This window comes from Squalius cephalus (genome assembly GCF_949319135.1).
Source record: "Squalius cephalus genome assembly, chromosome: 12".
NCBI classification, from domain to species: Eukaryota; Metazoa; Chordata; class Actinopteri; order Cypriniformes; family Leuciscidae; genus Squalius; species Squalius cephalus.
The window spans coordinates 15,327,504-15,353,428 of record NC_137133.1 but is presented as its reverse complement, the minus strand read 5'-3'; the positions used below and the strand labels follow the sequence as shown (position 1 = coordinate 15,353,428).

Below are 25,925 nucleotides of genomic sequence, written 5' to 3'. Positions count from 1 at the left end.
TACATTTATGGTTTTTATCTGCAGTCTTTTACTGGCGCTCAGCTGTCCACAGATAGATCAGACAAGGTTATATTTCTGCAGAAAGGTCAGCAGATTCACCTGTCACTTATAATTCTACAAATCCCCCCACTCCTTGCGTTTATTAAATATTTTAGCACATTGGATTAGGCTGTCTGTTAGCTACTTAGCATTGTTCTCTTAGTGCCCCCTTTTTTTAATACCATGTTTCAAACCAAAACTGCAGAAGGTTTCAGAGCAGAAAATGCAAAAATGTTGCAGATTGCTCATTTTCTGTGCTGATTTTATAAAATTGCCTCTCAAAATTGATTTAAACATGGTAAACTCAGTGGTGGAAATGGCTGGGATTCCCTAGTTGGAGACATTTTGTATTTTTAAGAAAATCCCACTGTATTTTATTTATGTGTGACATTTGCATAGCGTTTGGAGGCTATTATGTGGATTAAAAAAATGGAAATCCTCTATATTTTGAACTGGAACTCCATCTCCTCTTGAAATTCCTTCTGAAATCATTCTAATATGCTGATTTGCTGCTCAAGAACCTATAATAATCATAAATAATCATAAAACTGATGATAATAGTATTTTTTGTGGAAACTGTGGTGATACTTTTTCAGAATTCTTTGATGAATAGAAAGTTCAAAAGAAAAGCATTTCTTTGAAATAGATTTTTAAATATAAGTGGCTAGGGATATGTATGTAGAGTTCCATATTTTTGCGGTTTGACATCTGCAGTGCTCTGTGGGCGAAGGTTTCGTGTAGGCCTGTTTATGAAGCCGTTATGAAGCATTTTTCTATCTGTGGAGTCATTCTCTTATTACCATGGTAACATCTTGGAAACAAAAGCTATAGCTACATATGCTGAGAATTGAGTTTATTTTCTGTGGAAATAAATGATTCGCTTTCACAATTACTAGTCTGGTGAGACGGTGTTTGGGTTATTTCTTTGATATCGGTGGGTTACCACTTTAAACCGTTTAAGCGTGTCACATTTTTGCATGTTTGTGACATTCCAGAGCAAATGGCTTCAGTTCAGCCTTCAGTCTATAGACTGAGGAAGCTTGTTCTCCTTAATATGCAGTAAATGTTTTGCTGGCTTCAACCATGTGATGTTTTTAAAAGCTTATTTTCATGTGCGCGAGGGAAAGAAAGCTTGACGTCCTGCTTTGCATCTGGCTCGTCCCATCGTGACATGTGGTGGGTGGCGTCTGGTGTTTGTATTGGTGTCCTAAACAATCCTCTCTAATGACCTGACACTGACCTCTCTGAAACTTCAGCTCCAGCCCATTTCCTCGCAGCTGCTGTTGTTTTTATCCTCTTTACCGTATGTAGTACAGCACCACCTAGTGAATTTCTCATTGATACACAGTTTGTCTTTTAGGTTTGTCTCATGCAGTGTTTCTTTTACTATATTGACACTTTCACCCTCTAAATGACTAGTTTAATTTGTCCACAGACAATGTCCTACAAGGTTTATACATGCATTACAGGAAAATTCTGTCTTTTTAACAAATGTGATTTCCACCACTTCTCAAATCACCATTCATTTAGTGGTGAAATTGACATTTTAAACATTTCACAAATAAAACGGCTGACTCCTGTGTCTTGCTTTGTCTGATTTCATTACTAGAATTGGTGACACTTTATTATAAGGTGACACACTTACTTGCACGTTACTACATGTACGTACTAGTAATAACAGTAAATTATGCATAATTACAACTAACCCTGACCACAACTCTATAGTAAGTACATGTAGTTAATTCATATTGCTCAGTACTTAAGTACAATGTAACTACGTCACCTTAAAATATAGTGTAACCCTAGAATTTTATGGATCCTAAATATTGAATACTCAGTTAAAGAAATAGTAGCCTATACGAAAATGAAAATGTATTTACTCTCCCCCATGTCGTTCTAAACCTGTATGACTTTCTTTCTGCTGTGGAACATCAAAGAAGATCATTTGAAAAATGATCCACAACTTGTTGTGGAAATGACGTCACAAATTAATATAATTTTTGCACAATAAACATTGAATTGTTTAGATTTATTTAATTATTTGTTTAGAGCGTCATAGTTTTAAATGTGTAGGCTAATTATTAGTTCTTTGCATTTAATAGATTTTCATTTTGGGGGATGAGGGTGAAACAATAAAATTTGTACTTAAAGGGCACTTGAAAAATAACCAGAAAATAAGTGAAGTCATGGTAAGAAGTTTTCAAAATAGTTTTGTGACCTTAAAAAAAAAATGTAAACCTTGTTAACCTATGTAAAAGTCAACCCCTTACTGTATTTGAAAAAAAAAAAAAAAAAAAAAACACCGTATTTGCTGCTTAACCCTCCTCTAGTCGGGAGATAAAACATTTTCTTGTTGGTAACGTGTCTTTTTCTCTTTCTCTTTCTCTTTCTCTTTCTCTTTCTCTTTCTCTTTCTCTCTCTCTCTCTCTCTCTCTCTCTCTCTCTCTCTCTCTCCTTTTCTTTATCCTTCTTACAGCAGTCTTACAGCACACTTACGAGAGAATACAGCCGATCGAGTGCAGGGGAGGACACAGCAGAGCCATCACGATGTGCATTTGACAAATACCCGGTAATTGAATTCTGTCTTTGTTTGTGTGCTGTTCATGTAGCACACTATATAAACTGTTGTTTTGCAGCCTTTTGGCAAATGAAAGCATTTGTGCTGCTGTTATTTGCTGTGTTTGTGTGTGAAGGGTGAATTAGAGTTGTGATTAGGATTAGTCTGCAGTTTGGCAGTGCCGTAAAGTCGAACAGACTCTCGGCAACACCTGTTACTTACAGAATCCTAAATCACAAACACACACACATTCTAATGGCTCCGTAGCACCTGTTCACTCTCAGAGACAAACAAACATACACACGGTGTCATTGTCGGTCCCATTGCGGTCTGAACACCTGCTTATTTTGTTTCACGTGTAGCCAAATGTTGACTGTGGTGTTTTGATAGTGAGGCCAGCAGTTGTAGTGTTTATCAACGTCTCTGAGCACTTGTTCTTTGGAAGCGGTGTACGGTTACATCGCTTCACAAGAACATTAGATTAACAACACGCACAACCGCACAAGGCTAATGTGTGTGTTTCAGAGATGAGGTCTCTTTAGTAGTTCATTTTTAATCATTCTACAGTGTGACAAATAAATCAACAGCTCTTTTTATATTTGGTTATTAGAACATAAATTGATTTTGATTTTAAAAAAAGAAGCAAAAAATAGGCTTACAGTTAGGGCTGGTTTAAAAAAAAATAGTTTTTTTGATAATTTATTATTATTAGTGTTAGTAGTATTATTAAATTGAGATATCTAAATTCTACTGTACAACAGTAATATATTATCAAGTTGAACTGAAGTTTTAAACGAAACCGCATGTCTGCGCCACTCATTCACACAGAGACACGCAGAACATGCAGGATTTGTATTTAAATATTCTTACTCTCACACCCAGATGCGTTCTCAGGTACCGAAATTTGGCACCGATTGATTTAATGTGAATCGGTACTGACGTAATTCGGTCGGTACCATTAAAAGTACCCAGCTTGGTACCTAACCCTAGTTGAGACACAGTGGAACTCCAATTTTTACATGCTGAATTCTGTTTTGGAACAGTATGAAGACTTTGCATCTGTGCTGGCTGAGAGCAATAAGCACCAACACACGTATCAATCCTTAAACCCTTTACAGAGGCAACTGACGACTTGGAAACCTACAACAAAGCTCCAAGTGGCTCACTGGTTCTTCCGTGATCCTTGAGTTTAATCGAGAACTGTACGTCAGCCACAAAGGACCCTCTGCTCTCTGAAATCTCAACCTCTGTGTGACACGGCTGAAGGAATTACTTGCAACAGGCAACATTCTATTCACATGCTTTATCGAATACAACCTTTCTGACACGAAATCTGCAAGGTTTGAAAATGATGGATGGAATAGGGTGACAGGAGGTGATACAGGGAGTCAAGAAAATGGTTTAAAGTTTGATTTAAAGCCGACACCTGCCCAAAGGCCTTCTCTGTTAATTTGCAGATTGAGAGGATGATACCAAAGACTCACGTGGATCAAAATCATTAGATATCCAGTTTCAGGAGTATAGGACCCTGAAACTTGAACTATCAAGTGAACAAGACGTTCTGCAATGTTGTCGTTCACACAATTCCCAGTTCCCTGCCCTGAGTAACCTGGCAAGTTATGTTCTTTGCATTCCTGACCACGAGTGCACCTTCAGAGAGAGCATTCAGCTGTCATTGCTGGATTTTGGAGGAGAGCTGCTCAAACTAGGGATAGTACGCCACCATATCGATATCGGCCGATATATGATCATTTTAACGTTATCGTTATCGGCCCGATAAGAAAATGTGGCCAATATATTAAAGCCAATAAAAAAATTTCCTTCAGCTGAGACACTTCAGATGCGCACTGTTCTCCGTGATGTTTTTGAATTGCTTGAAATATAATTGGAATCCCTTCAAAAAAGGAAAATACAGTTAAGTGCTACATGTGCAGCGCACGTCTGTCATATAGGCTACGTACAATTATAATGAGAACATTATAACATAATGGTAAGACTTTTGTTTTTGTAATCAGCCTCTCAAAAATTATATAAAAATTTGGATTTAGATTTATCAACCAATATATCGGTTATCAGCTTTCAAATATAAAGAATTATCGGTTATCGTATCGGCCAAAATGTTCATATCGGTGCATCACTAGTTCAAACATCATCACTGCTCTTTCCACGGGACATTGTGTTAACCCTCTGGGGTCTGAGGTGTTTTCTGGGCCCTGGAGGTGTTTTGACATGCACTATTTTTACTGTATTTTTGATCAAATAAATGCAGCCTTGGTGAACAAGATCTCTTTCAAAAACAATCAAAAAATGAAATGAAATTAATATAATTAATGCATACATTAATATAAAATTGTTAATATAATGCATAAATCATAATAACGTCAGTATAATAAAAACACTTAACTGTCTTATATTGTATTGTTGTATGTAATTGGAACCAATTTCTGCTGCAAAACCAGAATCCTGTAGAAAATGCTGCCAAGGAGAAAGTATATATCCCTTCCCAAAAGATGATTTAGGAGGAAAAAGAGCATTTTCCAGAAGTACATCACTGCCTGCCCTGTCTCAGTTGTTACAAAAACAACTGTTGGATGAATGTGCTGCTGATGAATGAGACAGTGGAACTTTCTGGCATAAATGAGAAACATCATATTTGGTGATAATGAAAAACTATATTTCAACAGAATCTTATCCAAGCACTGAAGTGAGAGTATTATAGTTTTGGGGAGGTTTATGGAGCCTGTGGATCTGAGCAGCTTTTTATGCAATATATTATATTTGTACCTGCAGTTTTATTCATCGTTAAGTCACAATCCAGGCCTTAACTTACATGTACATTAATGTGTGTGTTTGTGTGTGCAGGGGGCCATATAGGCGAGCTGATGAGGATGACGATGGTGAGTGAGCTCTTGCCGTAGTGTCTGATGGTTTGGTAATAATGGACGTCCCCAATGGCCAGCCCAGCGTCTCCACCTTCACGACCCCGGCCTCAGAGGTCAGCTCACTCTCAATGAAACAAATATCATTTACCTGCTTTACCTTGCATGTTTTATAATGGAATTTAATGAGAGAACTTTTTTTGGCTTATTTGTATATCTTTCATCATCTCTCTTTCCCTTATCCCGCCAGAGGAGCAGCAGTTCTGAGTCCCTCAGTGAGAAGGGCCCATCAGAGGTCAAGAGCTTTGATGCGGTGGTCTTCGACGTGCTGAAGGTCACGCCAGAGGAATATGCAGTAAGTCGCCTCACTTTTCATTCTCCCAGATTACACCTAGTATTAAACAGGGATTAGATTTTTTGGTTTTGTTCCATATCTATATGAATATTTACATGACCTTCTGACCTGAAGTATGATTCACGTAAACATGAGGTAAAAAAGTGAGCTTGAGCCAAGATTATTCCCAACTTTGTATTAAGAATCATTTCTAAATGGTGTCAACAAAAGAGTAGCCTCCCTGAAGTTTTCTGCCAAAACAAAAGCTCTTTAATTTAACGTTTGAAAGCAAAGAAATTAAGATCGCCATAAATATTAGTTAATTTACTGTTGTTCTGTAAACTAAAATTATTGTTATATACTTTTTTTATTTTCAAGACAAGCGTTATTGCAATAGGAATATATTTATTTGTTGATTTTTAATTTTTACTATTTAAATAATTATAAAAAATGTTATTTTAAATAATAATAATAATTTGTTTATTATTATATTGTAATATTGAATGGGGAAACAACAGGTTTCATTAAAGTTTTAATCAACTGGCCTGGTTAAAATATAATTTTACCCAAAAATGGAAGAAAAAAAAGAATTTGAAATAATGATTTTTCATTTAAACTTTTTTGATAATGATTTAGAATTTTTTATGGTGAACATCCTCAGGCTGATCCAATAACTCAGTTTATCCCAGACAGAAATGTTCCCCTGTGATTTGTAGCAGTGGTCCCGGTACCAGATGTAAACAGAGCCGAAGGATCACAAGAAAAACACATGGAAAACAGAAAGAGATGAAGGGGAGAAGGAGATATGAGTACTGACAGAGAGGAGTAAATACTTCAGCACAGTTTCAGTAATGATTAATGGTCATTTGGCAGACATTCTTGCGGGCCGCAATGCTCTCTAGAGTTTGAATTAAACACCAGAATCCGAGCGAGGCTATCAAACTCTCCTCTCTCTGGTAATTCAAGGACTCAAACTAAACTCCCAGCTGAACTCTCTTAAGATCTTGAGGAAAAGATACACAGCCAGATACTTGCTCTAATACTGCAACGATCTGTTTTGTATTTCTCCCTGAAGTCCATTTACAATGTTGCTCAAAGCTTCTTCAACCACAAACCTCATAATTAAGTTTTTCATGATCATTTACCACCTTCTTTATGACCCTCAGAATTAAATCAAACTGACTGTTTTTGCTACTGTACCTTTAAGACTTCTATATGTAAATAGTCTCGGTTATGATTGGCTAATCGCTTAACGTGACAAAAGGCGTAGTTTAAAGTCCCCATGAAATCAAAATTGACCCTATTTACTTTGTTAGCGCATATTACTAGTCTTGTGGTGAACAATTAATCCGTGCAAGTAAATATAAACTTTTTTTTTTTTTACCATGGTAATCTTTAATCAAAATCTGAAAAGTTACTTGCGGTCTGGAATGCCGTCTTTTTCTGATGACGTAGGTTTGACGGCTTGGTTTGAAAACGCTTAACCACTCCCCTCAAACCGTTAGTATGCTAGGATCGAGAGATTGAGAGGAGGAGTGCTAAGTAAAACCCTGCCCTCTGTTCAATATTCCGTTTCACTTGGAAATACGTCATAACACTGGAGAAAAGTCGTTTGCAACTTCCAGTTCACGGGGACTTTAATACAGGTCAAAGTACTGAATAGGGCTATATATCACTGATGTGATTCAGTTTTGACTTGCAAGCTCTCGATTCAGTTTGATTTTGATTTGATTTGAGAGGTCGATGGGCAGGAAAACATAACACAAGGGGGTTGCCTGGAGAAAGTTGCACACCACCATTTATTTTTAAAGAGAGGCAAGAATTTTTACAGAATTTAGAGCACAACAATCCATCTTGTAAAACCAATATGTCAGCTCTCATGATCTGCAACTCATTCTGTACCATCTGTTGGATGGGAGGTGCGCTAAAAATAATGTTCAGTGAACATTTTGATTTTGAAATTTCCCCCAAAATATCCCCAATATCAGATTTATCAAATTAAGATAAAATCAATATTTTTACCTAACCTATCGTTGACCTGCTACAACAGGCAAAAGATTCTAGAGTCAGATGTTATGTTAACGGTGGAAACAGTGTAATTCCTGTGATATATCTCATAGTGTCACCAGGGGACGCTCTGTGTTTTTGAGCCATAGTACACCTGATGTAAATGCGATGACCTGATTCTGCACACGCCTGCCTGAATCTGGGGTACAGAGTTTCTTTCTGTGCTTTATTTATTGATGACCCAGCCCATTAGCCTATATACAGGACATCATCCCAGTCTCAGTCTCAAGACTGCACTGAAGACGTGTGTTTTATTTATGCACACATACTCTCCACGGTGATCCCACACGCACGACATTCATACAAGCATGAAAAATGTCTTGTGAATGGCAACTGAGCATTGGACAAAAGATGATTTATTATTCATGTGTCTGTTAGTCGTATAAGGATGGATAGCGAAGTCAAGACAGCGTCTTGTTTCAAATAAACCAATAAATCCAGAAACTCTACTGTAATAAATATTTACGCAAAACATTTCAAAGGTTTATTTCAAATCTGGAGACACTGACCTGAAGGAGAGAAAAAAAAAATCAATAAGTGAAATGCTTTACCTTTTAATATAAAATGAAAATAAATGGAAAAAAGAAGGTGCCAACACTGTCTTCCATCATAAGTGATGCATATTCTACTGTGTTCTTCTGCAGGGGCAGATCACTCTTATGGATGCTCCAGTGTTCAAAGCCATTCAACCTGAGGTAAGTCTTTTGTTCATTGTGTCACTGATGTACACAGGGTCCAAAACGTACACTTTGCTACTCCTGCCAGTGGCGGGTGAATTAGGAAAATTTACTAGACAATTTTACTTAAAAATTGTCGGCTGCAAAGATGAAGTTGACTATGCTGCTATCTCCATATTATAGTGGACGTGCCTGTAGAAAGAAATGTATTTCTTTCATACGGATTACATAAGCAGAGAGTATTTGTTTTTGATTAAAAGTAGACATTCCATGCTTTCTATAGATATATTTCTCATGTCTGTGAGGCAAGTATACACTAAGTTTTGGTTCATTTTTGTGATGTGCTCCAGTTCAAGGAGACTGAGACGGCAGAAAGCGCATCCTGTTTGTTGTCCTGTTTGTGTTTGTAATCTGATGTATTACTCTTATCTGTATGAGCAAAAATGACGGAGTGGTTTTAAGTTGTTTTCGTTGTTATCAGGAAAAATAGAAGTGATCGTGCCTCCATGTCATGCAGTAAAGCGCGGTAATACTTTAGCTTCCACACTCCGAACAAACACTTGTATATGTGGCTAATAATAGTGCACGTTTATCTTGGTTAACATTAGACCGAGCGGCCAAGTAAAGTTGCTACTACTTTAAAGTTGCTACTACTAAGCCATATTTGAGGTCTATAGATGAGGCCATCCTTAAAAATATTTTGGTTTGCCGTAACAGCCCAAAAAAAAAAAAAAAAAAAAAAAGGGTCGGTAGGTCAGTCTATATATTTTTTTCAAGATTAAATGTAAAAAAAAAAAAAACATGACAATTTTGGTCATGGTGATTACGTAGGTATGAATTTAAAGGGGTCATATAATGGTACATGCACTTTTACAAGTTGATTGTACTGAAATGTGTGTTGGCAGTGCCTGTACACAACCATCATAAAATGATAAAAATCCATCCAGTGTTTTTTTTTTTAATCTTCTTATATGTTTTCCCCTCTCTCAAATCAAGCCGTTCGACTGTGTGACGTCACACGGTCGGACGCCCCTCCCACGATTGTTGATTGACAGCAGCGTTTCAACACAGACCCACCCTCGCTCATGAGCGAGCTGTCAATCATAGTTCGCGCGTCATTGTTGATACGCTGGAGCACTGTCTATGAGCAGAATGGCGTCTAAGCGATTGTGGTGTTCTGTTCTTGGGTGTAATAACGAACACAGCAGTCATTTTGATGTTCCTAAATCCGAACCGCTGAAGACGCAGTGGCTGAGTTTTGTATTTGAAGGGAATATTCCCCACGATCAACGTCAATGCTTTCATGTTTGCGCGAATCATTTCACACACCAGACTATTTTACAAACGAGGTCAGTATAAAGCTGGTTTTGCTAAGAAGCTGCTCCTGAAAAAAACGATCGGTACCAACTATTCGTGTTCCTGCTGCACCTCCAGAAGAAGAAGTGAGTGTAACGTTTTATTAACCTTTATATTAATATTTATATTAATCTTTGCAAATCGCTCGCTGCACGCTTCACGATGAATGCGGATATTTACTCAGGGTACATTACGGCATGTTTTCTATGTACGACGTTCTCAATATAATTCATAATCCCACGTTTATAATGAACAATGCGTTATGGTTATTGTGTTATTGTGTTACGGTGTACACACAGAACAGAGGGGTGGGGTGAGCAAAGCTCATTATCATGTAAAGATACATGCACTTAAACCTCATGCTGAAAACAGAGCTGTTTTTGACCAGGTAAATGAGTGTTTTCTTTCAATACTAATGAGAATTTTTAATTAAAGTATATTACAAACTTTTAATTTAGACCCTAAAGATTTATATTAGCTTGTACATAAATGGCATTATATGACACCTTTAAACAAATTTGCATATCTGGACTTTACTGACAGTTTTCCAGAACTTCGTGCCAAGTTGTGTCGAGAGGAAAAAAAAAAAAGAGAGATTTTGAAAAAAAAAAAAAATTTTTTTATATATTAAATAACAATTAGAAAACCTGTATAAACTGAACACCAAAGAATAATATTAACTATTGAGCAGTGGTGACGCGTTCATGTAACATGTAAGGGTGCGCTGTCAATAACACACCTAAAAGCTGTCACAAAGAACTGGGAAAAGTAATGATTATTAATGTCAAATATATCAAGGAGACATTTCAATTGTTTATTAATAAACAAGTGTTTTCTGTGTCAAAGATGAAGTTGACGATGCTGACTCGCGATCTTCGCAGTAGTGAACACGCCAGAGAGAAATTCACATTTCATACGGATTACATAAGCAGAGAACAGTCTGTTTTCTTTCGTTTTGAATTTTGTTTAAAAGTACACATTTCATGCTTTCTATTTCTCAGGTCTGTGAGGCAAGTAGCTTATACGCTGAGTTTCGGTTCATTTAAGATACGAGCTCCAGATCACGCGCTGGCGCCTCCGTGTCCTGATTATATTGCCTGCTATATTTAGCCTACCTCTTATTTATTAAATCCAGGAAATTGGTTGATGAAACATTGATTAAAATTAAGATACAATGGTCAAACTCATGGTCAAAGTGGTCAAAATCATGTCTGCCCACTCCATTTGTCTCCCGATATTCGGGATCATCTTATCTTATTCATGCTTTTCACTTTTCATATAATCAACATGAAATTTAAAAAAAATATTATTTTATTTAAACATGAATATGAAACTAAATCGTATTTTAATGACTGGGCTACAACACATAGGCCTATTAGCCTACAGTACAGAGAAATTTAATGTCGGAGCGTTGCCGGTGAGCATGTGGGGGGAGAGATACGATTTTCGATCAATCATCGAATATTATTTTGCTTGATATGCCAATTCTTAATATTTGGTGTTTTAAATGCCTGTTTGAGATCTCTGTGAAAGTATTAATTGTAGGTTCGTGGCCCTGAGTGTTGCGATTTCGGTTTCATTTCGCATATAGCCTACAGCCCTTATAATCATAGATGACGCCACGTGTTTTTATTTAAAAGACAGAGCGTAGCCTACGTTTGTATGTAGGCCTCTATATGGGCAATTTATATACACAATACTTACTAAAATATAATTAATATCATTTTATTGCATTTGTATTAGTTGTTTGAAGAGTAAAAAAAAAAATCGGTCAGTCTTAACGCAAGTTTACAACCGGCAAGTTGGTCAGACTAAAAGGGGAAAAAAAAAAATTAATTCAGTCGGTCCTAAATTGACAGGGTCGGTCGGGTTACGGCAAACAAGAATATTTTTAAGGATGGTCTGATAGGCGAACGTTTGTATTTTCCTGCCCAACACACTGTAATTACCACAAGAACCAACCTTTAACAATCTGTCCATCACGGACTGCGTGATTCGCCACAAGGGTTTTTTTTTTCCCCTGCGACTAACCAACTAATAACATTTTTGCCGACACAGCCTCTTCTAGTCGACTTCTAGACTAACATTTATTCGACTATTAGGGGACAGCCCTATAATAAACATTGGCCATTCTTATTGTTTATGTAATGTTGCAGTGTTTATTATAAATGATTTGTCTGTTTACATTTATTTTTCAAAATGTTTAATCAAGATCATTAATGTGATACCACTGTGACATCTTTTCTCTAATGACGTTTACCGCCACATTTCGGTCCCTCCCCTCCAGCAACCTATCACTCAACATGAAACAATCGTCCATTTACTTTTACAGCCTCACTTTCTATGATCCAATCAATCTTTCAAATTTTTCTCATCCAATAATCTCTCCCCCTTGGATATATACATCACAGTACAGAAGAAAAGCCGGTTGCAATTTCCATTTCATGCAATCGCCATTAGTGTCATCACATTGAAGAAAGAAAAAAAAAAAACTTAACTTTCCACTGAGGGAAAAGTTGTTGGAACATAGAAGATGTGTGAGTTGCAGCAGATGTTTTCTTCAGTAAATTCCTTTCATTTGAATTGCTGACTACTCTTACATAAGTGAGGTTAGATTGCTTAAATCATATAATGCTGGTTTTACTTATACAGTTAGCAGCCAACTGGTGAGTAACTGTTCTTTACATGCCAGAGGCTTTTTGTCTCTCATTCGGTGCTTGCAGAGTGTTTATTTTGGTCAGCGTTTTCTATGGGTCCTGAACCAAATTAGTTTGCGTGTGTAAATGTTTCCTTAAAGGAAACTAACTGAAATGGCTGAACGCCATGTGTGACTGACTCATAGGGCTGTCACTGACTCAAGAGCCTTACACAGTGTTACATTTGGACAAGTTCAATGAAACCAACCTCTAATAACAAAATGGCCTGTGATTTTGGGATTCAGTTTTTTTCCCCGTCACCTCTGTGGCCGTTCCAGAGTTTCCCAGCAGAGGGCAGTAAACACACAGTGAAATTTTTCTGCGCTTTAGGGCTTTTCATCCATGACTTCTTTTTGGAGTATATACTTGAAAAAACACACCAGCTTCTAAGATTTATGCAAGGTCCAAATTTGTTACCTTTTGCCAGTGGCCAGGGTGAACTGACCATAAATGTTTCACACTGGCTGTGAAAATGTATTTTGAATTATTTTTTTAAAATATATATTTTGTCTTGAAAGAGCTGTATTATTTAGATATTTGTGACAAACAGCACATTTCATTGCTGCGCGAGCAACTAGACACATTATATACAAATCAATCTCCATCTCAGGATCTGCCACAAAATTAAGTTTCAAGTATGTTTGCCTGAGTGGGTAAAGAAATCAGTTCTGTCGTGATTTAGTTATAGTATGTTTGGTTTTACTTTTTTGTTGGTTTTTGTATTTTGGTTTTTGTTTGGTGTTTTTCTTATTTCACTTTTTTGTTTTGTCCATAAAATAAGAACCCCAAAATTGTTTGGTTACCAACATTCTTCAAAATATCTTCTTTTATGTTCCACAGAAGAAAGAAATACGGTTTATGACCTGAAATATGAGTTGAATAATTAGGTCAGGTGTGATGGATCATGCTGATATAAATTATACCTTTTCATGTGCTTGTTGTTTGCCTGACGAAGACCTTCGGGTCGAAATGTTGCATATTTTAATAAATTGACAGTGGCAGTGTGCCGATTTCTGTTCTCTCTCTCTCTCTCTCTCTCTCTCTCTCTCTCTCTCTCTCTCTCTCTCTCTCTCTCTCTCTCTCTCTCTCTCTCTCTCTCTCTCTCTCTCTCTCTCTCTCTCTCTCTCTCTCTACGATTATTAGCTCAGGCTTGTTTTATCCACCGTCTGTAAGGTTGGGCTTTAAGCCACACAGACTGTGATTTATAAAGCATTTGATGAGGCTACCGTAACCACACATTGAATACTAATGTAATATTTGGGGCTTTTTTTTTTTCTGGCTGTAAGAGACAAAATCAAGGCGACTGAGGAGAACTAAATGTTACGTGATTTGTTAATGCGTTTGTGAGAAATTATTGTGGTTGGCGTGAATTTTTTCGTCATTATTTATGGTAATTACAGTAATTTGTGTAATTATGTCTACCGATTTCTGTCATTGGACGGTTTGATTGATTATTCAGTGCTGTTTGGCTTTGATTGTCTTGGCAGCAGGGTTTTGGATGTGTGCACGCTTGCTTGGAGAGGAGAGGGTGAAATTGCAGGTTCCCTCTTTGAAAAGTTGAGGGTCTGGTTCTCTGGAAGAATATACAAACTAACCTCAGATTTTCAAAATGTCTGGGTTTCATTTAGTGGGCGGTTTATCGAACATGCGTATCAGTCGACAAATGACGTGTTTACATAATGGTTCGTTCTGGATCAGATCTGGCTTTCTGTCTTGCTTTAAAGTATATCTGGATGTTGGCTGTTTTAGCTTTCTGTGGAAGGGATTTGCTGAAGGATTATTGACGATTTCTCTGAATCTGGCCGCACAAGCAGTTGTGTTGTAGAGTAACATGAGGGAGTAAAAGGCAGAGTTTGACGTAATATGAGTGTACATGTCAGGCTACGTCTGTATTATGCACTGTTGTTTCTGATATTACACATTGTAAAGTTTTTGTGTTCGTGCTAGGACAAATTATAATGTTGGTTTATTCTTATTTTGACAACAATTTGTTGTTCTGGTGATGGTTTGGTTTAATTAAAAGATATTCCGCCGACCTCAGGGAGTTAAATTACAGATGCACAATGTTAATTTATATTAGGAATTTTAATATCAGACATTTATTGACAAAATGCATGAAAAATAATTGTTGGCTTATCAGTATCCTAATTAATCTAACTTTAATTCTTATTAAATTTTTTGTGTGTTAAATAATAAATAAAAATGCATTGTGCCTGATGATCCACCGAATTTAAATGCTTTAAATGTATGAAATGATTCAACTTTTACATTGTTACAAAAAAATAAAAAATAGGGCTGCACGTTATATCAAAATGATTGGAATATCGCAAATGCACTTATTGCGATATGCATATTTCAGTGGCTTACAACAACTGCATGATTTTAATACTTCAAAAGATTATGAAAAGCGTCTCGGTTACTAACGTGAGGGAACGAGTATTGCGCAAGTAGCTTACGCTATGGGAAAACTCCTTTTCTCGATATTGAAGCCAAATTTTTAAAACCCAGTGCAGCTGCACAGCATACACAGATGGCTGTGCTGCAGCAACTGCACAAACTTATGACGGGGCGGCTCAGACGCGTAAGCCAATCAGGGCATTTCGTGCCCTGGCACGCCAGAACCCGCCAGAATGGGCGTGGCCAGAGGCTATAAATTGAGCCCATCGTCCGTCAGGGACCTTAGGTTAAATCGACTGAAGCGATTCCCTGATCAAAGCACAAGCACAGCGAGTTACGCAATACTCGTTCCCTCATCTCAGGGAACCGAGGTTACGTTAGTAACCGAGACGTTCCCTTTCGAGAGGTCTCTACTATTGTGTAAGTAGCTTACGCTATGGGAACCCCCTTCAAAACGCCGTGCGTGCTTAACTTCGCTCTAATATTAGCCCGAGGCAAGATGCCTGAAGCCGTAAAGAGTAAAGTATGAACCCAATAAGCCGGTCAGTGACGGGCTTCATAAGGGAAAAAACAAGGAGTTGGCCTAATGAGGGCCAAACCTTAATAATGACATATATAATATGTATAAATATATATGAGAACCGTAGTTCGTGTTAAAAACAGGACCGAATAAGTATCGGGCCCAAGTTTTATGGGGGTTTTGTGCTTACACATTTCATATCGAAAGTACCCTTGAATGCAGAGCAGGGACTTGTAGCTTGTAAAACCTGATAAATGTGGACCGCGAGGCCCAGCCGGCCGCCGCACAGATATCTTAGATGGGTATTCCACTTGACCAAGCCCAAGACGAGGCCATGCCTCTTGTGGAATGAGGTGTGATGCCTAAGGGGCAGTGAAGGCCCTTAGATTCATAAGCCTATGCTATAGCGTCAACTATCCAGCGCGATAATCTCTGCTTTGAGACGGCGAGACCTTTGGTGCGGACACAAAAAGCACACAAAAAGCTGTTTTGACTGTCTGAACGAGACAGAGCGCTCTAGATACACTCCGAGAGCCCTGACGGGACTGAGTAAATTTGCATCTCTTTCGTCCTCTGGTGAGGAAAGAGCTGCTAGGGAAATAACCTGTGCTCTGAAGGAACTGGAGAGCACCTTAGGAATATAGCCATGCCTTGGCTTAAGGACGGCTCTGCAGTCGTTAGGTCCAAACTCAAGACAGGACGCGCTTGAGGACAGCGCGTGTAAATCGCCCACTCTTTTAACTGAGGCGAGCACCAGTAAAAGAGCGGTTTTGAGCGAGAGGTGCTTCAGGTCAGCAGACTGAAGTGGCTCAAACGGGGTGCCCTTCAGTGCTTCCAGGACCATGGAGAGGTCCCAGATAGGCACAGAGGGGGGTCACGGAGGGTTAAGCCTCCTTGCCCCTTTTAGGAAGCGGACAACGAGGTTGTTTCTTCCTAGTGATTTTCTGGCCACAAGAGCGTGAGATGCTGTTATGGCCGCCACATATACTTTGAGCTTGGAGGGGTGCAACCCGCGTCCAAAAGCCCTTGTAAAAAGGTGAGTGCACTCGGTATCTCGCAAGAGTGGGGGTTTAGGCTCCGAGAAAACCCTCCATTTCTGAGCGTAGAGGCGTCTGGTTGAGGGCGCTCTTGCTTCAGTCATGGTTTTCAGCACCATATCCGGGAGGCACCCGGGTACCCGTTGAGGGGCCATACGTGAAGGGCCCACAAGTCAGGACGGGGATGACAGATCCTCCCGTTCGCCTGCGTGAGGAGATCTCTCCTCAGCGGAATCAGCCATGGGGCTGGTTTCAGCAGTTCTGTCAACTCGGAGAACCAAAGCCAGGTCTTCCAGAGAGGGCTATAAGAAGCACTGCACATTTGCTTTCCCTGATCCGTTTGATGACCTGCGGTAGCATCGTGACCGGCGGAAAAGTATACAGTGGACGACTCGGCCATTCGTGGGCAAGTGCATCCGTGTTATTTGAGAAAAATATTCGGCTATGAGCGTTGTCTTCTGAGGCAAAGAGGTCAACCTCTGCCTCATCGAAGATGCTCCATATTAGTTGAACCGTCAGAGGGTGGAGAGACCATTCCCCTGGGGGAACATTGTCTCTGGACAGCATATCCACACCCTGGTTCAGAATGCCTGGCACATGCGCTGCTCTCAGCGAGCGCAGGTTGTGCTGAGCCCATAAAATGAGACTCTTGGCCATGGCGTGCAAGGTGTTAGACCTGAGGCCGCCCTGGTGATTTATGTAAGACACCACTGCCATGTTGTCCGTTCGGACCAGGACGTGTTCGTCTTTTAGATATGGGAGAAAGGCTTTGAGTGATAGAGCGACCACTCTCATCTCCAGACAGTTTATGTGTAAGCTCCTCTGGGCTTGACCAAAGGCCAGAGATGGGCCTGCCCTCGTAGAGGTTGGAGGCGTCTGTCGTGATCACCTTTTTCCTTGAAATCACACCCAAACTCACGCCGGACTGGTACCAGTCGATCGCTTTTCAGGGAGTCAGGGCTTTGATGCAGCCGTGATTCGCTCTGATTAGTAAGTGGCCAGAGCACCACGCGTGAGCTGGGACACGGTCTTTTAGCCAGCGCTGGAGAGGACGCATGTGCAGTAATCCGAGCTGGAGTACCGCTGATGCTGAGGCCATGAGACCCAACATCCTCTGAAATCTTTTGAGGGGGGCGCAGGCGCCCGATCTGAAAGATGCCCCTAGGCGCCAAATAGAGAGCGCGTGCTCCGAAGAGAGTCGTGCCTTCATTTGTGTAGAGTCTATCACTATACCCAGAAAGGAAATATTCTGGCTGAGAGATAGTGTGCTCTTAGAAAAGTTGATCCTTAGACCCAGGCATTCTAGATGGCTGAGGATCCAGGATCTGTGAGTTATTAACTGTGCCTCTGATTGAGCTATAACCATCCAATCGTCGAGGTAGTTCAGTATTCGCACTCCCTGCTGTCTCAGGGGGGAAAGTGCCGCATCCATACACTTTGTGAATGTACGGGGTGCCAACGATAGGCCGAACGGTAGTGGTGTGTACTGGTAAGCCTGTCCCTTCGAAAGCGAATCTCAGAAATGGCCTGTGATGAGGCGATATTTGGATATGAAAATAAGCGTCTTTCAGATCCAATGAGAAAAAACAATCTCCCGGGCGATTTGTCCCAGATTTGTTTGGTCGTCAGCATTCTGAACGGGCGCCTCATCATGCTTCTGACTGTGTGTTAAATGTTAATCAAACAACAAAAAAACAAAGAGAAAATCCCTCACTGCTCTTTACTAAGCAGTGTTTTGTTTTTACATTTGATTATTCAATTTCTGTTGTTAAATGACTGTGGTTGGTATCTTTACTTATCAGACTGGTCAGATGACCCCTTCCTGTCTAAATGGTTGGTTCTTGGCAAAAAATGCTGCAAGGTAGACCAGACTTTATGCCTATAGTCAAAAGCGTGCCTCTCCAAGAATGTTGACTCTAATAAGGTTCAGATTAAGTGTACAGCAGACACATCCATGTGCAGTATGATCCTGTATGGCAGCTGTAATGCAGACCAGAGGCTTTAGTGCATGCATTAAAACACTAAAACTTCATGAAAATGTCTTGTAGAGTGATGTGTGAAATTGCGTAACTTTTTCCACCCTACATACATACGGATCTGTTCTCTGTACCACCCCATTACCTTTCTTTTACAGGCGCTCATAAGCACGCACTGACCCACAATGCCCTGGGTGGAATGGAAAGGTTTGTTTGATTTGAACGGAATAATGCAATGATATCATTGAGCTGGCAGTCCTGCCCTGTTTTTCTATGCTATTATTGGTTTGCTTTAATTGATGGAGGTTTTTATCAACTCTACTGAAATCAAAAACTCTTTAGCAACATCTGCAGAGCTTGTTAAACACATCACAACAGAAGCTTGCTGTTTTAGTTTTTTTTTTTTTTTTTTTGCATGGGTCGACTGTAGTTCATTGAGTTTTCTGTTGTCTGTGTGTGTTTTTGTAACTGGAGTGTGTGTGTCTTTTCAGGGGAGGTTAATTTTCTTTGAGGCTCTGAAAGCAGGAGAGATTCTGATGATTTGTGATCTGCTGAAGTGAATTGAAATGTGTGAAAAAGAGAGAGGAAGCAATAAAGAAGCAAGTGATTATTTATTCAATAACATTGTTCAATCTGAAGGACACTTTGCCGCCTCACATTCTGTGTGCAAAATGAGAAACCAGTTTAAAATTTTTAAAAAAATCATAAAAACCACATTAAAGTGGTTAATATATTAATAGTTTTATATATATTTTTTTATTTTATATATTTTAAGTTTAAAAATTTTTATTTATAATTTCATCTGATTTTTCCCTCCAGTTTTAGTGACTTTAGTACTTTATCTTAAACTTCTTAAACTTCTTTAGTACTTCATCATAAACTTTGTTTGAGTTGTCAAGGTAATTTTTTAATCTAATTATTATATTTCATTTCAGCTTTTTCAATTACCAAAACCAATTTGTAATAGTTTTAGTTATAGTTACAAGTTGGAATTTACCAAAAGTGTAAAAAACTGAATTAATTGAAAATCTTGTCTTTCACCACAACTTTTTTTAAAATTTATTTTAATTTGTTAATTTCATTGGTTATCGGCCATAACATAAAAAAATAAATAAAAAGAATCAGCAATTTTAATAATGGCCGGAAGTTTAATCTTGCTATTTGAACTTGTATACAGCCAGGGTTTGACATTATGGCCTCGTTTACACTGTCAGTGAAATGTGACCCAATTCCGATTTTTGCTCATATGTGACACAGATCCAATGTGTTCTATGATAGTGTAAACAGGAAAAAAACGCATGCATTCGGATATTTTGAGATCAGTTTAAGGCCTCATATATATGTGGAAATAAATCGGATATGTGCCAATGCGACTGTCATGTAAACAGGCAGATCGGATTTTCTGAGGCATTTGGCAACGTCTCCGCGGTTTAATGACGAGAGAAACCCCGACGTGCATATGCAAAGTGACGGATGGCCCAACGACACAACGTAGGAGAGGAATGTGAAAAAACGTTGACACACTGCTCCTCGTTAAAGCCAATATTTAAACACAATATGCTCTCACCAGTCCTGAGATCTCTCTCACACACAATAACTGAAGCATATGATATGTGCAATGATGGTACTTTTCGTCCTCCTTCGCCTCAAAATCATGGTGATGTTTGGCGAACTTTGCATATATCGCAGAGCTAGCATCAAGCATATTTCGCGTCCGCCCATCTGTGCAAGAGAATTTAACCCTTTAAGCATGCGCGATGTTTCAGATAGTATGGCAAGTGTAAACGCATGAATCGGATATGGGTCACAGTTGAAAGAACGTGTAAACGGACGGTCAAAAAAAATCGGATAAAGGTAACAAATCAAAATTGGGCATCAAGACCTGCAGTGTAAACGAGGCCTATGATACCAAAATATATAAACAAATACTTTAAAGGTAGGGTGGGCAATTTTCACAGCAGCTAGTATTAACAAGTTAACTTTGAAATAAAGAGATCCCACCCTTCCTTCAGAGAATCTTCAAAGCCAAGCATACAGCAGATTTTGCAAAGCGTCTTGCAAAAGACGAGAGACGGCGTAAAAACACCATGTCTCAAAGCACATAACATTACAATAATAATGAACATAAACAACTTAAAGAGCTCTGACCTGTACCATCTGTCTGCTGCAGATTAATTTTGGCTTTGATAGTGTTGCCATTGAAACACGTAAACTCGAGTCACAAACCGCTCCGAGTGTAACGTCACAGGTTTCTCTTAAATGACAGTAGATATATTGTGAACGCAGCATAAGCTGGTTGTTTTGGTTCAGGAGGAACTGTAAAAGGCCGCTGCTGTTTTGTTTGCGGTGCTCAGTGACTGACATCTGTCTAGTTCTGTATAGCATTAAACGTGTGGATGACGTGTGAAGTCTGCGTGAGCATGTGTGCGGCGGAGGTATTAAAATACATACATTGACAGGCAGGTTGGACATTGTATGCAATGATTAGACCGATTGCAATGATTGGACAAACATTTCATGGTCCTATGGCTTCCACAGATGATGTGTGTGTATGTATGTATGTATGTATGTGTATGTGTATATATATATATATATATATATATATATATATATATATATACATATATATATATATATATATATATATATATATATATATTTATTTATTTATTTATATATATATATATATATATATATATATATATATATATATATATATATATATATATATATATATATATATATATATTTTTTTTTTATTATTGTTTTTTTTTTTTTTTTTTTTTTTTTTTATATATATATAAATACATTTAGACCACTTAACTTAGTGATTGCTATCAGGATGTGAAAAGACTTTCAACCAGCGCAACAAAAAATATTTCTGGAACCGATCGCCTACCCTGCCTTTAATAGTGTCTTGTCATTTTTATATTACCTTAATTGTATGGAAAAGGGCAACTTGGACATGGTGCATTACTTGTCCTTTTTGTGTTGCTACTGAAAAACGAAAGTCATATGTGTTTGGAACGGCATGAGGTCGAGTAAATGATGACAATTTTCATTTTTAGATGAACTATCCCTTTAACTTTTATGTGGTAAAGATGCTGGTTTTAGTTTAGCCTTTGATAACCTGTGGTTTCCTTTCGCAGGAGTGCCTCAGGAAACGCTCTCAACGGGTTTGAAGGATAATAGATCAGCATCTTTAATCAATTTGCTCACACAGAGCCACATGAATATTGCACATCCATGTTCAGTTGTAAAATCGTCCCTCTTAGTTGTTCTGTAATGCATCTGTAAGTGTTAACAGAGGAACCAGTGGGTTTCTTTGGCCTTCATGGCTATGACGCACATTATCGTTCAGTCTGGCCATTTTTGGCTGCGAAGGAGCAAAAAGTTGCATACGTACTATTGTGAAGAATGCTGGTAGGGTCTACGAAAGACCACTGCAGACACACTTGAGCCAGTTACAAACTAGCTGCAAAGATCACATGGCAGTCATCCCGGCACATGGATATGGTACATAACATGAGAGATTATCTTAATACCAGCACTCTGTCTTCATGTTCTGCTATACAGGAAATGCAAAAAAAAAAAACATGGACGAGTGCCCAGCAGGTTTTCACATTACAAGAAATGGATATTTGCATGTGATATGATACACGTTTTCATATAACTTTCTGTTAAGACTTTTTTTTAAATTAAATTATTATTAATTTTTTTTACATCCATTGTCTCTGTTATTTTAATAAACAATTGGCTACAAAAATGTCGGGGAGAAATAAACATTTATTTATTTGTTCATTTATTTATTTAAATTGTTTTATTAATTATTAAATTTGCTTGCCTTGTTTATGCTGACAAGAATGACAGTTCCTTAATTTAAATACTCTGCGCTATATCAGAGCATTTAAATAGGCTATATGTAAGAATTTAATGTATTAATTGCTTTTTTTATTGCCAGTGTGTGAACAGCTTTTAACGAAACTTAAAAAACAAGACCTTCCCCGAAGTTTTCTTTAAAAGCTCAGGACGTTTTTCCCATGAAAATCAAAAGGATGTGACATTTACTCACGCTCCCGATAGCCTCTTTTGTTCAATGACACATGAAAAGAATGATAATGCCGAAAGAGCTCTTCTGTACTGTAATGTCAGTGTGTCATGCAAAGAAAAGGGATTCATGAGTATATTGGGGCATTGAATCACATTCAGTATCTTGTATGTTACGTGAAGTCACGTCGAGTGCGAGCATGAGCAATAGTTGATTGCTGCAGTTCTCTTAACAGCCACTGGTGTCGCTAATAACAAGGGTTTCTATATTCGACATTTTCTACATTCCTATTTCTCTTAACACGGGGACAGGAGAGCTGTCAGTCAATAAATGGGAAAACAAAGTAACTAGCGTTACTTATTTTAAAAAGTAACTCAGACATTTTGTAAATTTAAAAGTTAATCCGTTACTTTACTAGTTACTTGAAAAAAGTAATCTGATTAAGTTACTCACGTTACTTGTAGTGACCCCTGAACTGATGGTTGAAGTGGTGGAACCATTTAGTCAAATTCCCCTCTATTTTGTGTCTCTATTTTGCAGGTCTTTGGTGTTTTAAGCCCCCAATGGCGCCTTCCAGGCAGCGAGGGGATGGGTAGGTTTAAGGTTGAGGGTAGGGTTAGCTGCCTCTAAGGAGCCATTGGGGGCTTATAACACCATCGAGCCTATTTTGCAACAGTGGTTGGAGATCTTTTCCCCCGTGAAGTCCCCCATCTTCCCCCATTTGTGCAGTTCGTTTAATAGCGTTTTCTTGGCGGGATGCCGTCTGATGCAGGCTCTATAGAGCAGTTCAGATTAATGGACAGTACATATGGCATGTTCACTTTCCCTCTTGTGCCGTTTTTACAAGACAAAACCTCTTCCAGCGGAGAGAGAGAAAGAATCACTGGAACAGTTTCTTGTGAAGTTTATAATCTTCAGGTGAACATCTGTTGCAGACCCGCGAGCAGAAATGGCAAATTATATTCTTATTAGTTAATCCAACTTCAGATAGTAGGATTTGTGGTGTTAGTTAACTTTAGGAACTTTGTTTAAAATTGTCTACTCAAAAATGTAAATTCTGTCATTATTTTTTTTATTTTTTTGTCTGTATGTTTTCCCAAACCTGTATGCTGTTATCTGGGGAACACGAAAGGACATTTTTAGATTTGTTGCAAACTTCTCCTTAATGCACTATATAAGCAAACCACAGTCTGTTTGTCAGTTTGTTTGTTTGTGGAGTTTGGGTTTGTTTGTAGCACTCACAAATTCTTTTTGTGATTGTTTATCGTTTAAGGGTTGGTTCACTCAAAAGTTAAAATCTATAAAAGCCATTATTACTCACCCTTATGTTGTTCCAAACCCGCAAGACTTTCGTTCATCTTCAGAACACAAATTAAGATATTTTTAATAAATTCTGCCTTAATAATAATAATAATAATAATAAAAATAATTTCTCAACTTATTCTACCGTTAGCAGTTAATAATAATAATAATAATAATTCAGTACACAAATGAAGATATTTTTGATGAAATCTGCCTAAATTCTGCCTTATTATTATTATTATTATTATTATTATTGTTATTGTTATTGTTATTATTGTTATTATTATTAAAATAACCAACCTTTTATCAACTTATTCTACAGTTGTTGTCAGGTAATAATAATAATAATGACAATTAATAATACTAGTATTATTATTATTACCTTGACAATAACTAGGTTCATTTGAGAAATTATTGGATTTTTACCACAATGTTCAAATGCAATATTTAGATGGAATAATACAAATAAAAAAACTCTGCTGTTCCCCACTAAATCTGTGAGCAATAGTATTAAATCTATGTATGTTTATATATATATATATATATATATACAGTCGTGCTCAGAATTATTCATACCCCTGGTAAATATGATCAAAAATGGCTGTAAAAAATAAATCTGCATCGTTTATCCTTTTGATCTTTCATTCAAAAAATTGGCAAAAATCGAACCTTTCATTGAAGTAAAAGAATTGAAAGTGGGGGGGAAATCACATTATGAAATAAATGTTTTTCTCCAAAACACGTTGGCCACAATTATTCATACCCCTAGAATTTTTTAATGAATAAAATATCTCTGAAGTATATTCCCATTAATATTTACCTTTTTTAGCACACCAGGGTGACTAGGAACATGAAATTGTCCAGCTATGACTTCTTGTTTCACAGGAGTTTAAATATGAGGAAACACAAAGGCCAAATTCCCTGAATCATCCATCACAATGAATAAAACCAAAGAATATAGTTCTGATGTGCAGCAAAAGATTGTTGAGCATCACAAAATAGAAAGTGGCTGTAAGAAAATAGCTAAAGAATTGAAAATCCCCATTTTGACCATCAGGGCAATAATTAAGAAGTTATAATCAACTAAAGATGTTACGAATCTGCCAAGAAAAGGACGTGTGTCTATATTGTCTTAATGGACGGTGAGGATGAAAGTTTGAGTGGCCAAAGACTCTTCAATAATCACAGATGGAGAATTGCAGAAATTAGTTGAGTCTTGGGGGTCCGAAAGCCTATTAAAAAAAAAATCAAACAACCCCTACATCCCCACATGTTGTTTGTAGGGATGTCCCGATCAGGTTTTTTTGCCCTCGAGTCCGAGTCGAGTCATTTGATTTTGAGTATCTGCCGATACCGAGTCCCGATCCGATACTTAATACATAAAAAAAGAATAAAGAAGAGCGAAAAAACAGATCCAGGATGTTCCTTATTTTTTATTTAATTCACCTTATTTTAACATTCAACAACTCTGTTAACAAACAGAGCACTTCTGTGAGGTAGCTTGAACAATCAAGTAATACATAAATTCTTCACTTTTGGACTTTAGTGCAACAGTAAATATAAAAAAAGTCTAATATATAAACAAATAGCACCTCAACTTAAAATACCCGGCAGGCATGTAAACAAATAAAAAATAAAAGTGCTACAGTGTTTGCAAATCCAGTAATGTGCTTTTAGGAACTGCACTCTTAACTCTTACGCCGGTTTCACACTGCACTGTTAGCAGAGCGTGCAGCGCGTATTTTTTTTCGCCGCCCATGTTAACAGATTAAACCAGGCTTTAGAGCATTCACACCGCGCGCAGAGGCGGCGCGGCAGTGCGTAGCAGAGCAGAGCAGAGCAGGAGTACCGCGATCGTTTCGGCGCCGAGTCTATTTTTGCTGCGCCGCTTTTGCTGAATTAAAGTGACAATACATTGATCATGGCCAAAATACACCGCAGTTTTATCCAAAAAGTGCATTGATGATATCTATTGTGTTTTAAACAGTCAATCAAATGACCAACAGCAATTTAAAAAGAAAACAAATGTCCAAAAACAAA

The 25,925-nt window shown here is 38.0% G+C and overlaps 1 protein-coding gene across 3 annotated transcripts in view; it reads left to right on the top strand.

Annotated features, from left to right (window-relative positions):
• ralgps2 (Ral GEF with PH domain and SH3 binding motif 2) overlaps window positions 1-25,925 on the top strand; it is a 134,455-nt gene that overhangs the window by 34,100 nt on the left and 74,430 nt on the right. For 2 of the 3 annotated variants that reach the window (XM_079889279.1, XM_079889277.1), the window contains exons 2-5: window positions 2,516-2,608; window positions 5,459-5,591; window positions 5,726-5,830; window positions 8,521-8,571. In XM_079889279.1, the coding sequence (XP_079745405.1) occupies window positions 5,535-5,591; window positions 5,726-5,830; window positions 8,521-8,571 (213 nt within the window). In that variant the 5' untranslated portion in view covers window positions 2,516-2,608; window positions 5,459-5,534. The remainder of the gene's footprint in view (window positions 1-2,515; window positions 2,609-5,458; window positions 5,592-5,725; window positions 5,831-8,520; window positions 8,572-25,925) is intronic. The other variant, XM_079889278.1, reaches the window with a different exon arrangement.